We start from the raw sequence: 16,440 nt of genomic DNA on the forward strand, positions 1-16,440 counted from the left end.
TATGTTGCGTCTTTGTCTCTGCTGTTTTTGTCTCAACCCTTTCACCATGTTTGAGATTGGTTGCTGTTTTGTAGCCTTCCACTGTTAGTCATGGAACTACTTTTTTTCAACATTTCATTATCACTCCATCTGAGTGTTTGTATTTCTTTAAAGTGTGCTTACACTCTACACTTAAATCTCCCCACCTCCCTACAGCCGCCCAACCTTTGCCTCCTGACCACTCTGTGCCCTTCATCTATGCATCAGATGGCTTCTGTTGCGAACCCTTGAGTGTTCCCTCTCACTATCCTGATGCACTATGACTGGCTGTGTTGAAAGCCTAGGAAGCAGCTAAACATTGCTTTTTAGACTTTCAAGGTGACTTGTCACTTTGTGTGACCAACGTGTTTTGCATCATCACTCTGTCAATGTAGTTTTGTGTCACTTTGTGTGGCAGCCGTTTTGAAAGCTGCTTTCTAGGCTTTTGACAACTTTCTGTTGTCCTGTTTCAGATGCAATAGCTAAGTGAAATGGGATAGAAATATGCCTTACTCAACTATATAGACGCTGCTAAAGACCCCACAGAACATAAGTTCCAGGTATGAGGCTGCCATGAAGCATTTGCGAGCAGCATCTAAAATCCTATTTTCAATCCACCCCCAATAAGATGTATACAGTATAAAGTGGACAAGATGCCCTATTCAGTATTTGGGTTTGGCAATTGAGCTAATAATCTGAAAGAGCAATCTCAGTCATTGTGACGAAACCAGTAGCGGCTCATGTCCTGGCAGAGTGGCGGGGCTGGGAAGAGGATGGGTGCAGATGACAAAAGAGACTTAAAAAAAAAAATAACTTACATGCCGCATCTCTACTCTTCTGCTCCATCCTCACCAGCACAGGCTCCCGTAATCCCCTGCGGCCAATCCCGACGCTGCTTTCATGCTGCTGAAAACAATATCAGGATTGGCCTGAGTGCTGATGATTTACGCTCCCAGTGAGACTGGGAGTCTGTGCTTGTTCTCTTCAACCCGGCAAAGCAGCTCTGGTTGGAGAGAGCTTCAGTGCGCATGAAGGTTTTGCCGGCCTGCGACGTCCAGCCAAACCGTCATGCGCACTGACAACAGTGCCCTGCCCATCACTCCCTGGCGCCCAGTTAGGTCCCGCCCCCAAGACTCTGCTATTGTAAGAAAATTAAGCAAAAAAACCCACTTATTATCGTTTTATTTTTAACGTTTTGAGGCGGGGGGAGGGGGGGGGGGTTGATGCTCCTCCGCTATAGGTGTGAAGCTGCCGCTGGACCAAACAAAGGGATAAGCCATATTCCCCAAAGGCAAAAATTGTGGATGGGGGTGCAGCTACACAGAGCCTTGTAATGTTGATAGAATGAATACCGAATTGTTCCTTCAGTGGATTTAAACTAGTATTTGTACCAATATCAGCTAGTTGCCTTGGAATATATTCTCCTTTGGTAAATTCCAGACGTTCATTAATTTCCCAGACCTTTTTTATTTTATACTAATATTCAGTAAAAAGACAAGCAAGGCGAAATCTTAATATGTAGCAGTAGCTATCTCAAGAACCATCGCACAGGGCACAAAAGAACAATACTACCATTTTTTCAAACCTCTTCAACTCCTTTGTTGTCTCACTTTAGTAGTCCTTGATAGTGAAAACTAGGGGCCTGATTTAGATTTTGGAGGACGGGTTATTGTCCTTAAATTAGATTGTCACCCTGACATCCATCGTGTCTCCCAAATTTAGAGATGTCCGCTAGCCCCGTGTACATCTCTTAACATTGGCAGTTACCGCCATCACATCAGTTCCTGTCAGTGTTGTAAATGTTTGATGGGCAGCTCCGTCAAGCATGACGGACAGCCATCAAATTTTTGCAGAGTTTTACATTGCTCGAAAACAAACTTCTAAAAAGGGTATTTGTTTTTGAAAAAAGTAAAGCTAATGACTCACCCCGTGGGAGTTTTATCCCATAATGCGTAGGTAATGTTTTTACTGTCCATCACTATCAGGTTTTATCCGGAGATGGCTGATAGCAAGAAAAAGCCATCTGACCGCCCATTCTAAATTGGGAGGATGGTGAGAGGGCTTACCTCTAATGGCCCGTACTCCATTGGGCTGTCGGAGGAGAATGTCTGTGACTGAGTCAGAGTAGGCTCTGCTGTAGACCTGTTGTCGGTCTACCCACCTCCAAATCGGTTGGACGCACTGTGAGTTTGGTGGAGAGGGTACTCTCTCGCGTATGTGGAGTAACCTCTCTGGTAACTCTAAATGTAAATCAACCCCCAAGTCCCTTGGCTATGATGAGCCATCCGCCCACATCCATAAACCCCTCACATTGGGAGATTTTTGTGTTGCTGTCTTCATGTTTCCCATGGGACCTCAAAATCAAGTGTAGTCATAAATCATTTAGCTTGAAAGATAGAAATGGAAGTGAAGTAGTATAAAGATGCAGGTAAGGATGATGTAGAGGATGGGAGCATTGGGTAATGTAGTGGGGAAATCACAGACTGGACAGGGGTCAAAACTTCTCTCCTCAAAGAATTTACACTAAATAACAACAAGAATTGGCAAAGCCAATAGGTCTTGCCTAAGCAAGATTTATGGGCTTTATCAAAGTTGTTTTAGACATGATATACAACAGCGTGACCTCTCCAGGTCATCAGTCACTTTCAGTTGTTGGCATACAGGAGATAATTGGTTAAAATTGGGTTGAGGACTGCTTACATTCTACAACAGCTGACACGGGGAAACAGGCTTTCGGAAAATGCATCAAAACCACTTTTCCTTATGTATGTAATTGTACTTGTACAAAAAAAAATGAGGGCTGAATCTGTGACAGAGGAGAAGTTTTGATCTCTGATGTGGTCCACTGTTATTTGTGCTTGCTGCAACTCCTTCATTTCAGTTTTAATTAATCTTCTGTAAAACACTAAGAAGGATTTCCTGCAAGGAGCGCTCAAAGTCGATGGTATAGGTTAAGGAACTAATACTTTGAGTGAGATGACTGCTTAAGCTGAAGATCACGGGTTCAAGTCGAAGGAGCTGACTAAGTATCTCATCCTTTCAGTGGGTTACGTAACAGGTTTTAAATCAAGGGGCGTACTGTACCCCCAAAAGAATCCTCTTTCAACTGTCCTCCACAGTAAGCAGCAGGTGGTGGGTCCTTGTTTAGTTTCAGTACTACTTGTGAAGCACACTCGTATTTTCTGACTATAATGTAAGTAGCACATGGAAATGCAGTGTACGCCCATTAATAGTTACAATGTTCTAAAGGTTACGGACAAACTATACCACAGTGCTTGGAATTATTGATGTCCGTTATTGTTCGCAGCGTACCCCGAACCAACCAGCAGTAATTGTTCCCTACTCATGCCATGCCAGGAGGGCATCCCCAACCTAGCGTCCACGCCCTGTTCTCTCCATCTGTCATTTTGTGAACTCCCCTCCACTACACACCCTGCTTCGCCTCCCACCCCTAGCTACAACTCCCGTCTCAAAACTGAGAATACTGAGATCTCCGTCTTTTAAAACAAATGGACCCTCATGATTTTTATTTTGTATGGAATCCACAAAAAAAGAAACGGTGGTTGTATAGCACACTGAGTGGATCTGCACTAGCTCCCTCCAGCTGATGCTTCCCCCTTAACTGCGGCACTAATGAAACTACGACGCCCGCTCGAGGTGTAGCGCCCGCAGAGCTTGAGCTTCAGGTTAGTGTAGAGAAGCATGACTCTGGAGCTGAGGATCTGTTCCACGTGTACCTTCCCCTCCACGTAAAAGTGAGGTTGACACTATGAAAGGCCATTCATTCTCCCTGGATTTGCACCATTCAAAAATTAAACATAGATCCATAAATACAAAAGTCCTAAATATACTGTGCTGAAGGGATTCTATTCTTTAGTGTCAACTGAAGCTTTTTCCTCCTGTTTCGAATCTACCAAAATGTCATTTTTGGGCAACGAATGGGATATCAATGTCTTGTCACTTAAATGCATAGCAGAGAACTGAATCAGCAAAACGAAGAAAATGCATGATTGAAATCAACTGCCGAGAAAGAACTAGAAACGTGTTCAAGGGTGGCATAACATGCTCCATTCCCTCAAATTCAGATCTGTGATGTGAAAGTTACAGAAATTGCAGCAAAAGATGAAGTGTTGAACTGAATTTTGCAGAACTCTTAATCCATGTTTTGAAGGATTTTAGGTGAACTCCAGAGGAGACTGAATTAACGTTAATAGAATACGATATCATTTACACATGGACTTGTGCACCATTCCTCCAGTATTTCACCATGATTAGATCTTCTGACTGTACATCAGGCACTGCGGCTGGTGCATTAACCCACTGACTTATGTTAGTGGGATTCAACCCTGCACCTGGAAGGCTACACACACTAATCCACTGTACTAGTTTCCCAGCTAGAAACAATTAACCGTGTGGTAAAAAAGGGGGCTCTGAGAATTCAAACAAGTATTGATAAAGCCAATAGGTCTCTGCTAAGCGACAGCTATTGGCTTTGCCAATGCCTCGAAGCCATGCTGTACAGCAGTGTGTGCTGTGCAGCATGGATAAAATTAAAGTTATCAGAAATGCGCAATGACACATCCAGTGCTGGCGCCGCGTCATAGCACTTTTTATTTTCGGGTAGAAGAGTGGCTTGGGCAAGCAAGAATGTGGGAGGGGTATGGGCAAGCAAGAATGGAGGGGTGGGGGGCATAGGGGACCACAACATGGAGAAGTAATGGGTGGGAGGGGAAAGCAGCAACATGTGTAAAAACAAAAAAAAAAGTACTTCAATCAAATAGCATTCAATCAAGGCGCGATCAGGGAACGGACACCAATTAAATGTAATCAATCTGTGCTTGGTCCCTGCACCAGAGAAAGGAATGAAAGTGGCGTGCAGCCTCTACCAACCATTTAGGATGCATCAAAGCAGAGTGACACAGACTCCAACAAATGGGTAAGCAATGGGCGGGTTGCAAGGTCTATATTGTATACAACAGAGCCTCAACAGTGAGAGTGCATATTCATGCTCTGTCGTAAGCTCGATCCTAAAAAACACAATTTCTGGACCAACATCTACCTTTCTGCTACCTTTGGTGGAATTCCTTTCAGCTATTTTGGCTGTAGCTGTGAATAATGTTCCTATGGTATGACCCTCCACCTTCCCCACCCCCCTTATAGCCCCTGCTTGACGGATCACCCCAAAACTTTCCAGGAAGAAGCTGAGGTAGATAAAACCTTTAACTATTTTTTTTAAGTTTCATGAAGATTCGTCAAATAGTGCCAAAAGTATTAGCAAATCAAAAAATGCTTTTCCTATACAACTTTTGAAGAGTAGTATGTGATTATTAATGTGCTCACTCTTTTGTGGGCTTACTCTTTTGCTGATGGATGTTTGTATTTGCAAGCCTGCATACAACCCTCTCATTTAGTTGTTGGTATTTCTCATTTTCCAGCCACTCTTTCTTGTCCCTCCTACATTTTCTGCTAAAAAGTAGCCCTACTTGTGCGGAGATCTCCACAAACACATGGAGATCGCTGTACTGAAATGATAGAAGTGGCAGAGGCGGACGTCTCTGCACGTTGGTTAGTAAATAGCATTTGTATTCCGTGAGTAGAACTACTGAATCACAATTTCGTGTGCTATGAAATGCAGTTTGTAAATAGGCCACTCTATGTGCTCTCTTTCACAAAATGCCTTTACTCTTGATCCTGAAATCCCATTAAGAATTCACTTGGTTAAATTAATTGGGTGTCTGAAATTGGCAGAATTGAGTTACAGTACTTCAACCATGGTATTTCCATTTCATTGTGTGACTGATATGGAACTTAAGTGGAGAGAATAACTGATTGTGATGTTCTTTTATTTTTCTTTTATTATACTTAGTGGAGACAACTCATCGATTTTGCATTACGGGCATGCTGGAGCTCCAAATGACAAGACTGTTGTTGATGGAGATTTGTGGTGAGTTGGTTTTCAGGTTAATTAAATAAAGGCGATGCCATTTTTGCATTAATAGAACTAAACGAAAAGCGCATTTTGACAATGATAAAAATTGATTGCTAGTGTCTTTAGGAAAAGAGGTCTTTCAGTGAATCCTAATTTTGAGGCTCCCACACCAGTCATAATTTTGCATCAGTGGTACTAAAGTTTAGGTCATACTAGGTATTCCATTAGAGTAAGTTGTGATTGCGGTTTTCTAATTCATTGAAAAATTGTTTTGTCCCGTTAGTGCCCTGAAACGACTGTAGGCGATACTCCTCCTAAACAGTGAATAATAATGTGTGTGTGTGTCTTGCATCATAAACCTTTTTTTATTTTTATTCCCAGTCAAAAATAGGCAAATAGGGGGCAAAACTAACCTGGCATCTGTGTGGATGCTTCCCTGTTGAGCTATGAGCACAGCTACATTTATAAGGCCCCCGGGTCACCCTGCAGAAATCTTTAATGCCCATTTAACACAAATGAAGAAGCGGTGTGCAACTCTCACCCGAAGCTGCTGCACAGTGGTATCCTACAAACTGCAGAGCAGTAACCAGGTCCCTTCTGAGAGGTGGACTGAGTAGCTCTGGAGCTCAGTCAGCATTGAGGAAAGAGATGTGGTGCCTTGCTGTGGGACATCCTTGGTTTACCAGAACTGGGTGACTTGAATCGCTGGGAAGGAAGAAGACTGTGATATGATGTGTGTGGATGGTGGGAGCCTGGTGCCTAACACACTGAAAGATTTATATGTGTATTGGTGACTGAGTGATATCCCCAAGATGCAACAAAGGCTGCCCAGAGATCTTGAGCTTAAGCCGACCTAAAAGGGTTCCAGCCATACTGCAGACTGAGACCTATAATAAAGGCAGCAATAATCTTTGCATTGTCAGAGCTCTCCGCCTTACTACCAAGAGGAATTGAAATGAAGCAGAAAATCCCTCACCGAGAAAGAGATGGTGAGGCATTTCTACATTTTATTCTGCGATCACAGAGCTCATCAGTGAAAAGAGAAAACCATCATGTATTCTCGGTGGCGGAAAATTGTCTGTGTGTGTGAGATCACCCTCTCCGTTCTTGTCCATTTTATGTCACTCTTGGATGGCACAAGAAAAAATGTGTCATGATACCTTATCTAAGAGTGAAACATTCCCAGTAGTTAGAAAATTGCATAGGGGGTTTTAATCCTGTATCCCGCTTTCAATACCAATTCCTTGTAACCACAGACCTTTTCATACAGAAAGTGTTGCCAGAGAGTAGTAGCAAAAACTGAGCTGTCCAGATACGTTTCGGAGAGACAGCCTAACCTAGTATGGGTATCTTATTGGTCTGGTACATACCAATAACAGTAGAGACAACATTGGGTCTATGAGGAATACTTGACGGTAGGTAGTACAAGGCTATTGATGTGAAAAACAGAGAGGCACATTGGTTCAGAGGACAGTGCCTTTAAACTCATTAGGTTGATTTATGGTTAAGCAGTACAGGTCAAGTATAGGGTAAGGCAATAAAATGGTGTATATTAGATCTGTATATTCTGGGAAACGTTGGACTAGGTTTTAGCCGAGGCTTAAGGGGTTGTGATCCTCGGTCTTATTTGTTGAGAGCGAGAGAAGTGAACTATGACTATGGTAGTATACAGGAGTTGGGTGCAGGTGTTCGGTGGTAAGTTTTGGAAGTGAAGGAGGACTATACTTGAGTGTGTCTGGGGTGGTTTTTTGGTAACAAAATAGTTGTCCAGGGTATCCCAAATGGGTTTAGAGGGAGTCTTCCATGGTGAGCATTGAAGGGAGATATTGTCTGCGCCGCTAATGTGTGGGACCCAGTTGGTCCAGCAGTTAAAGGAAGCCTTGTGTTTGTTTTTCTAGTTTGAAAGGACTATTTTGGTTGCTGATGCTAGTAGTAAGTCCAACAAAGCACTATCTGAAGTGTTGTCTAGGTTAGTATCCAGAAATCCTTTAATGAGGAAAGCAAGTTCTTTTTTTGGGTGGCATTTGAATAGATCTGATATGAATGAAAACCTTATTCCAGTATTGGGATAGCTAATTACAGTGAAGGATGAGGTGAGCGAGATCTCCGACTTCTTCTTTACAGTTCCAGCAGATGGGGTAATCTAAAATCTTCAGTAAGTGTAGACGAAATGGAGTCCAGAATATTTTGTGTTTGAGCCAGAATTTGGTTTGTGATAGTACAGGGGAGATTTTTTGAGAAATTACTGATTTCCAGATTTGGGGCCATTCTGAGTCTGTTATGGGTTTAAAAGAATGATTTTCCCAAAAGGCAGTTATATCTTTGTTTAGTTGTGATGCCTTTGGACGTAAGATTTGTATAGGTAAGATACTTGAAGGCCAAATTTGTTAAGTTTCAGTATAAGGTTTGATAGGGCTGGAGTGTTACTATGGCTTTTAGATTTCGAAATGACAGCTTTGATTTTGAGGAAGTTATAGAAGTCTTATTTTGTCTAGTTGTTATGCTTTCTGTAGACCAGAGAAGGTCATGAGCTGAAATGCGGAATTCTAGCAAACCAGCCAGAAAAGGCTACCCTGACCATGCTTCTCGGGACAGACCTCACCAACTCCTCAGGAGGAACATTTGAAATGCCCTTGAGGAAAACGTTGTCAGAAGGATAAAGACTGCAAAAGAGCTGAGGACGAAAGAACTGAAGCTGCCCTTTGAAGTTTGGGGAAATACCTAAACAGTTCTGAGGTTGATGCCGTGAAGTGTCCCTGCAGCAGAAAGTGAAATGTGTTAACAAAAGCCCAAAAGTGTTGTGGTATGCAACTTCTGTAGGAATGTATCTGACGTAACCAAGTGCCGAGATGTTTTGAAGCACCGGAGAAGAAGAAACTAGACCACAAACTATGATTTCCTACACACAACACTCAGTTGACAGAAATGGCTCGATGGAAGAGACTTCGCTCAGATTAAAGTACTTAGTGATGTGACCCAGGTTGCGTACCTAGTTTTTCTGTAGGGGGATTTATGATTGGACCCAAAAAACAACCCAAGCGGTAAGACTGGTGCTGCCATCGCTTACGTGACACTTTTTACGTAGGCACCATAGTCATGGAACACAACAAAGATTGGCAGGCCTAAGTGTAAGTCCCTGATATACCCACTCTGTGTGGACCGTGCTGGAACTCCCCCTGCCCGAAGTGGCACTCCTCCACTTGTTAAGACAACCCTTAGGCATGGCCTGCATGAATAAATACGTTCAAAGAAAAAGGTACTATACAATATGGGTAATGGTAATGAAGGGGGGGGAAGACACCTCACCCATAGGGGAGGGAACGTTTACTCGTATTGTAAAAGATCAAGTCAGCATCCCCACAGACTGCAACCATCTTCACACCCCTGGGGGAGGCTGATAGACTTGCACGGAGGAGGGTACCATTAGACACTGTCTCACGAGAGCAGCCAAGGCTCAGCTCTGTGAGATGTCAAACTACTGCAGAATAATAACTCCTGTTTTCTGACATTCATGTATGGCACTGGTTCTTAACCTTTTTAATTCTGTGGACCCCAAGCAATCATTACTGGAATCTGTGGACCCTCACTGAATCATTATTGGAATCCCTGGACCCCACCTGTGTCATTATTGGAAGTTGTGTCCCCAGGCCTAAGCATTTCAGATGACTGAAAGACAAAACAATACACACAAAAAACAGGAACAAGCATACATTAAACAAGTAAAGAAATGCTGAATATATTTTATTTAATTCACAAATAAATATTAAAAAAACTACTTTTCAATTTCAATGGGAAAGTTGTAAATTCAATTGAGGTCACTCATCGTCCATACTCTATTCTGTTTGAAGCACTTGCACTGTTCCCACAAATCAATCTGTGGATACTAACTTAATTTTTAGCTTCCAATTTCTAATTCCTTCAAATTTACGGAATGTTTTAACATTTCCAATTGCACATTTTGCTTCTTTATTAAGATAAACTTGATTAATCTGCTGTTAATATTATTTAAATAATATTACATTTTTAGGCAGTCTCGGACCCCCTGAGTAGGCTTCGGGGATTCCCGAGGGTCCCTGGACCGCAGGTTAAGTACCTCTGATGTATGGTATTGATAATTGTTTAAACAGTAAAGTACTTTCTCTTTTAAGAAAACGCATTGACCGACTAGACTAGTTATTGGTTTGGACAGCACTCTACCTTTTTGAAGGTGACCCTCCACCACCGGTACCCCTTGTACCACATCTTTAGTCCTGCCTGCCCCAGGTTCAAGACAGCCCAGAAGATGCAGGCTGAATGACTGAGTCTAGCACCATGCATGTCCTGTCAGGTGCACTGCAAACAGAAAGACATCCTTATGGTACCGAATTGACAGAGTGCTTTGCACCCAGATCTGTGTTGCCTTCCCTATGCACCAAGGGTGGTCCTATGGTTGGGAATACCTTTACTTACACAAGGGCAGTCTCCAGACTTTGCATTCTATATAGGCGGTTGGCTTGCAAGCTTGCTAATTGGTGGGGGAGAAAGAATCAGTGCTTTTGTTACACTCACATTTGTTTGCTCCAAATAGCTGTTGTAACGGGTGTCTTGTCTTGATTTGCAAAGGGAAACCTGGTTTAAGCCACATAGCATTATAAAAGATACATCATTTTAAAGGGTACAGCCAGGCCAGAGGGCTACATCGTTCTGACCGCTTCTGAGATAAGTGTTGCAAGGTCTGACAGGAGCTATCACTGATTGTTGGGTATCAGTTTCTACTTTCACACGATCAGGTCAGCTGCATTTGGAGAGGGAGACATTTTCTGTACTGGGATCATCCTTTTTTCAGCAGGGCCTCCCACCTCAGAACTCCATTGCATGCTCTGATAAAAAGGTGGCCCGTGAGTGCAGCCAGGAAGGAGGGCATTCTCGCTAGAAGACAGGGTCTGGGAGACGAGAGCTTCTCCCTGATATGTCCACTCATACAGAAGCCTCCAACTTTCCACAACCTACAGCACTTCTCACGCTCAGCAGGACTCCAACCTCACTCTTCTTGCAGAGAGGGCCTCCAGTCCTGTGCACTGCACAAATTGGGACCCAGCAACTATTCTTGATACTTCTCTGGTCAGACAGTTCGTTGCTAACTTTATTTGAACAAAATGTCATCCGTACTTAGATATACCACACTGCAGGCATAAATCAAGTAGCATTGTGGCATACATATCTGCAGGATGAGCGTGCAGGGTTACATGTTTGCTTCAACTGATTGGAATAAGCTTTTCAGAGAATATACAACTGCTGCACAACAGGACAATTGTTACTTCAAGGAGCACTCCTACCCCCACTAACCTGTTTTGTCACAGCAAACAAGTTTTTCCTTTTCAAGTCTTAACTTGCAGTTTTATATAGCGCAAACGTTGCCCAAAGGCTTTAGAGCATTTTTAAAGAGAACCATACCACTATACACATTTTTAGGCACATGCATACTAAGTGACTGAGCCAGTGTTGGGATTGCTAGCAGGGGCTAGACAAGACTTTTATTCCACCAGGCATTTCCCCGGTAGGCTGGTGCTCTTGGAGACCTGTTTGGAAAGCCCAGGGACTGTCCTGGTGTGTCTCTCACTTTCCGCAGCTCCCCAAAGTAAAACAATTTTTTTTTTATTTGTATGTGCTTTCATGTTATACAGAACATAGAAACAATCAACCAAAAGCCAACAATAGGCATGCAGGACAAGACGTCCCTTAAGGATCATAAGCACCGTTACTGCGCAATATGTAAATAGAAAGCAGTATACCATTTGCTGATGGAAGTTCCCCTCAAGTCTTGTAAAACTCCCACACTGGTGCTGCGTAATGAGATTCAGATATATGCCTTCTCTGTGTCCATTCCCAGGTCATTGCCTCACGCACAATCCCTCTCTCCAACTTGGTGACCCTCCCTGGAGTACCAAGAGTCCCATATCTTAGCAACTTTTCTGGGGAATTCCCTGGCCTTTTACACCAACTCCTCAGCCCTTATACACCACACCATGCTAGTGCCACGTTACACAAGAGCAGTGTGAATTTGTTAAAGGTCTGTTTGTCTTATTTTTCCAGAGCTACCAGTTTTGGAGTAAGAGCCAATTCGTCCGCAGTCATCGAGGACAATGTGCAAGCGACTGCCCACCAGAAACCCTCTAGTCTAGGACAGTGCCAGAGAGTGTGTTACAATGTCCCAACTTGGTTGCAATCCTGCAGGCAGAGCTTGCTATCAATCCACCCCATTCGATATAGCGTTGATAGTGTTTACTAGACCATAAGAAGGCTCTTTAATTGAACCCAGTGGACTCCTGCCATTATAGCCACCACACTGGGGTGGTGGGACGCCTCCCCCCGCACATTGTCCTAAGGTCTCGCTCCCATCTATCCCTCAAAGTGGTCAGTGGAGGGAGACTGTGCGACAACAGAGTGCTGTAAATCTGAGATATTGCGTGTTTAATCAAGGGAGTTTCCAGAGCTTTATATTCTAGTGGGGAGTCCTCTGCCACTTCCTGAAGATTCCCATGTCCCTGCAGGATATGCCAAACCTGAAGATATCTTACGTTTTGACTTCCTGTAAGCTCATATTGCCTTTGCAGGTCTGGAAAGGATGACATTCCATTATCCTCCCATATGTTGCCCAGCTTGGTTATACCTGTAAGTCCCCATCTACTGTGGCCTTCAACTGGATTTTTTATAATTCAGTTCCTTTAGAGGGGTCCCCAGGGTAACCGTGTTGCTCCAGCACATATGTTTTGATGTCGTCCTCCACACCTATACCACTGAGGTGGTTGGGCTCAGGAGAGCCATCAGGCGGTTCCTGCCATATGGCAGACATACATATCCTCCTCCGGGTCCATTGCCCTCCTGTCTGTCAGGAGCAAGGAATCTCACTGCATGGCGAAGGTCCGGTCATTATCAAGCAGTAGCTGGGACGCCCAATAGTAAAGACTAAGGTTTGGCATTGCCACTTCCATCCTCTGGTTTCCTGGTCAGTGTGGATAGGGGTATCTGTGCAGCCCCCAGTCCCGTAGTAGCAATCTTGTTACCCGTAAACCAGTTGAAAAAAGTGGTCAGGAATCTTGTATGGGTAATTTGGAAGACCTATAAGAACTTGGGCTGCCCTGCCCATTAAGGACAGGGGTAAGCGTTGCCAATTGGCCCTCGTCCCTCCGATACTCTTTGTATCCTATCCAGGTTACGGCTATAGAACAGCACTAGATTGGCCATCACGTATATCCCCAAGTAAATAAACCCGGTCGGTTCCCACACCGTGGTGCATGTCCAGTCAGGTGCGGACCTCCAGTCGGTTAAAGGATATAAAATCGACTTGGGCCAAATAATGTGCACCCCTTAGTATTCCTTGAAAATCCCTAGAATTTTTAGGATGCTTGGAATAGAGTGGTCCGATTCGGCGAAGTACAGGAGAACGTCATTCGCATAAAAAGATATAACCTCCTCTTAGTCAGGATCCCATCTCAGACCTCCGATCAGGTAGTCTCGTCTCACCCAAGCTGCCAGAGGTGAAAGCACCATTGCAAAGAGCACGGTAGACGGGGCATCCCTGCCTCGTCCCCCTTCCCAGCTAGAACGCCGTAGAGAGGGTCCCGTTTACTCTGACCCTGGCCATTGGCCAAAACCCATCTTCTCCAGAAATGTCCACCAGTATGACCACTCTGTGGAGTCGAATGTCTTTTTGGCATCCATGGTCTTCAACACCCCCGGCTACCAGAGAAGGTCTTTACAGGCCAAGCAGCTGAAGAGGCGTTGAAGATTGTGCCTGATCGCCCTTTTGGTCTGGTGCAATGAGGGTGTCCGCTATCTGATCCAGGCAGTTAGTCAGGACCTTTGTTTCCACATAAGGGAGTGATATCGACCTGTATGAGGCATGATCCCTTGGAGGTTTCCCTTTCTTGTGTATAAGTATTATGGCAGCCTGCTGGAGGTCCCTAGGAAGAACCCTGTCCATCTTGGCGTCATGAAACAGCTTCTTTCAGGGTCACACTAGGCTGCTCCTTGCACGTTTAAAAAACAGCAGGGGGAACCCGTTTAGACCCAGTGCTTGCTCTCCGACAACGTAGCTGTGTCAGAGCATCTATGATTTCTGTATCTGTCAGTTCTCCATCCAGTAGGGCCCTTGCGCCTTAGGCTAGTATGGGAGTTGGAAGGTTTCTTATAAAAAAACATCTACTTTGTCGAAATTTAAACCCACCCCGGCGCCGTACAGGTCCCCCATGTAGTCCGCAAAGGCGTGTGTAAGGCCCCTAGCAGAATGGGCCTCCCTGCACTTTCTCTGGTTACCGATTCCACCCATCTGGGTCCCTCCTCTCTATGAAACAAGCAGGCCAGGAATTCAGCTCCCGAAAATTAATTGCAGCAGGCACAAGAAGGCCTCAAAAAGAGATGGAGGGAGGTGGGCAGTAGAGCGAAAGAGATCCAAAGAGTGAGAGGAGAGAGAACAAAATAGTTGTAACGGGTAAAATTTCGCTAGGAGACGAAGGGAGCAGGGCTAGTTTGAGCATTTTTGCCAAGGCTGCATTTGGTTCCCCGTTGCCTGGCCATATTGTGAACCTGGGTTCTCATGTGCAAAGTGTTTTATTTGTCAGACACCCTCAGATTCTGTAAATCTGAGGATTTGCAACCACTAAAACACTTTTTGAAATGTACTAAACCCAGTTAATGGTTCGAAAAAAGTTTTCTGTATTGTTAAATGGGTTTAGGAAAAAAATAAGGAATCTGTTTTTGGAAGGGGAAGGTGCATGATGATGATGATAATGATGACAGCAGCAGTGAGGTGACCGACTTGTTCCGTCCTTCTAATATAGATGCAGCAGACTACTTTGCCCTCCCAAACTACAGTGGGCTAGATAACTTCCCTGAGGTGGAATTTGGATGCCTTTTGAGCTGCCATTCGCAGAGGTGGCTTTGTTTATGGCAGTCCAATGGAGAGTTCTTGAATTACCTTTCCCTGTGGAAGTAAGCAATGCAAATCTCTTTCTTAAACCAGCTCTACATCTTCACAGCCTTGTTGTTTAATGAGGCCCAATTAAGTCCATTCTGGCAGCGTAGGAAAGCCATCTTCCACCCCAACAGTGAGCTGCCAGATTGCCAGTTGTTACATGAGTGCCCAGCTATTCTTCGCCAATCCTTCTCCTGACTCCGGAAAGCACCATGGTGTGGACATCGTCCTGCTCTAAGCAGAACCTGGGTTCCTTCCTCAAAGTGCAAACTGAGGATTTGAGAGTCCGGATATAAATCTGATATTTCAGAATGGACTTCTTCTCCCTGTCTTTATAGTCCTTCGTCTGCTGGTCCTTCTGGCATCTTGCATCCTTCTGGTCACTCCCACTCGCTGACACGTGCACCCTTCAGTGGTGTCCCCACCTTTAATAGATTCCACATTAGGGTGCACCATCCGACAGTGTTGGGATCACGCTGGAGGTAGCAACAGACCCTCATTGGTTGGCCCTAGGGGAGAATCCTGCTTGTGGGAGAGTATTCTATACTCCACCAGAGGTGCCACTGTGGTGACTCTAGGTTTAGTGCACATCTGGAGATCAGAGGGCTTTGGTTTCTAGCTGGGTCATAGCAATCTGCTGAAGCTGTGGGTGATCTGCTTGACGCTAAGTTCCTGCCCTCCATCCTAGGTTGGTCCATCCAAGTTCTTAATATAATATGATTGCAATGTGATAGGTCAACATACAGGGAAGAGTGGGCTGTGCCATCTGTACCAAGAAGTGCGGATATTATGTGGTTGGGCCTAGACTCTGGTTCATGCAACCTGGCAGGTTGAAAACCACTTGGAAGGCTCTGGCTTCTGTCCCCATTCACATCTTACTTTCCAGATAAACTTATTTTCAAAAGGTGAGTAAATTGCAGATAGAGTATCCAACCAAAGGTAGAAATCATCTCTTCCAAATCCAAGATCCACATCACTCCTAATTGACATTTCCTCTGAACAACCCACAGTCTTGCTTCCCCCCCAACCCGCCCAAAAGGTTGGCCTTTTAAGAATTGGCAGAATTAAGACTGCAAGACCTCTCCTTGTATCTTAGCTCCTTTTCTAACTGACATTGTAAAACTGGTTTCTTCCTTGCAAGACTTCAAAGAAATCCCTAGTGTGATTGCTAGCAGAGATTTGTTTGTACTCTTGTGGCAGAGTGAGAAGGGCATGTTCAGACTTGTTATTGAGTAACCTCTATTCAGCTTATGCAGTTTTCTCCCTGCCTCCTTTCGGTACCAGGAGAAGGCTAATCCCATATTAATGGGCCTATTGTTCAGGGGATGTTTTGAGTTTCCAGCAGAATAATTAACTTGATGCAGCAGGGTAATTCAGAACCAGAATCTCCACAGGGCTGGCTCAGGATAATGCAGCAAAATCGAAAGGAGTCCAAATATTTGGCAAATTTATATTGTTCGTGGCATGCGAGCTGTAGATCACATGCTGTGCATAGCTTGCCATTGAGTGGTGGGTCCGGATATTTGCACTTTGTTTTTCT

The 16,440-nt window shown here is 44.3% G+C and overlaps 1 protein-coding gene across 1 annotated transcript in view; it reads left to right on the forward strand.

The window, feature by feature from the left end:
• Positions 1 to 16,440, forward strand: part of PEPD (peptidase D) — a 294,060-nt gene that overhangs the window by 214,300 nt on the left and 63,320 nt on the right. The window contains exon 11 of the mRNA XM_085638402.1: positions 5,885 to 5,962. Within this exon, the coding sequence (XP_085494528.1) occupies positions 5,885 to 5,962 (78 nt within the window). The remainder of the gene's footprint in view (positions 1 to 5,884; positions 5,963 to 16,440) is intronic.

Source organism: Triturus cristatus, chromosome 12, assembly GCF_964204655.1.
Source record: "Triturus cristatus chromosome 12, aTriCri1.1, whole genome shotgun sequence".
Lineage (NCBI taxonomy): Eukaryota > Metazoa > Chordata > Amphibia > Caudata > Salamandridae > Triturus > Triturus cristatus.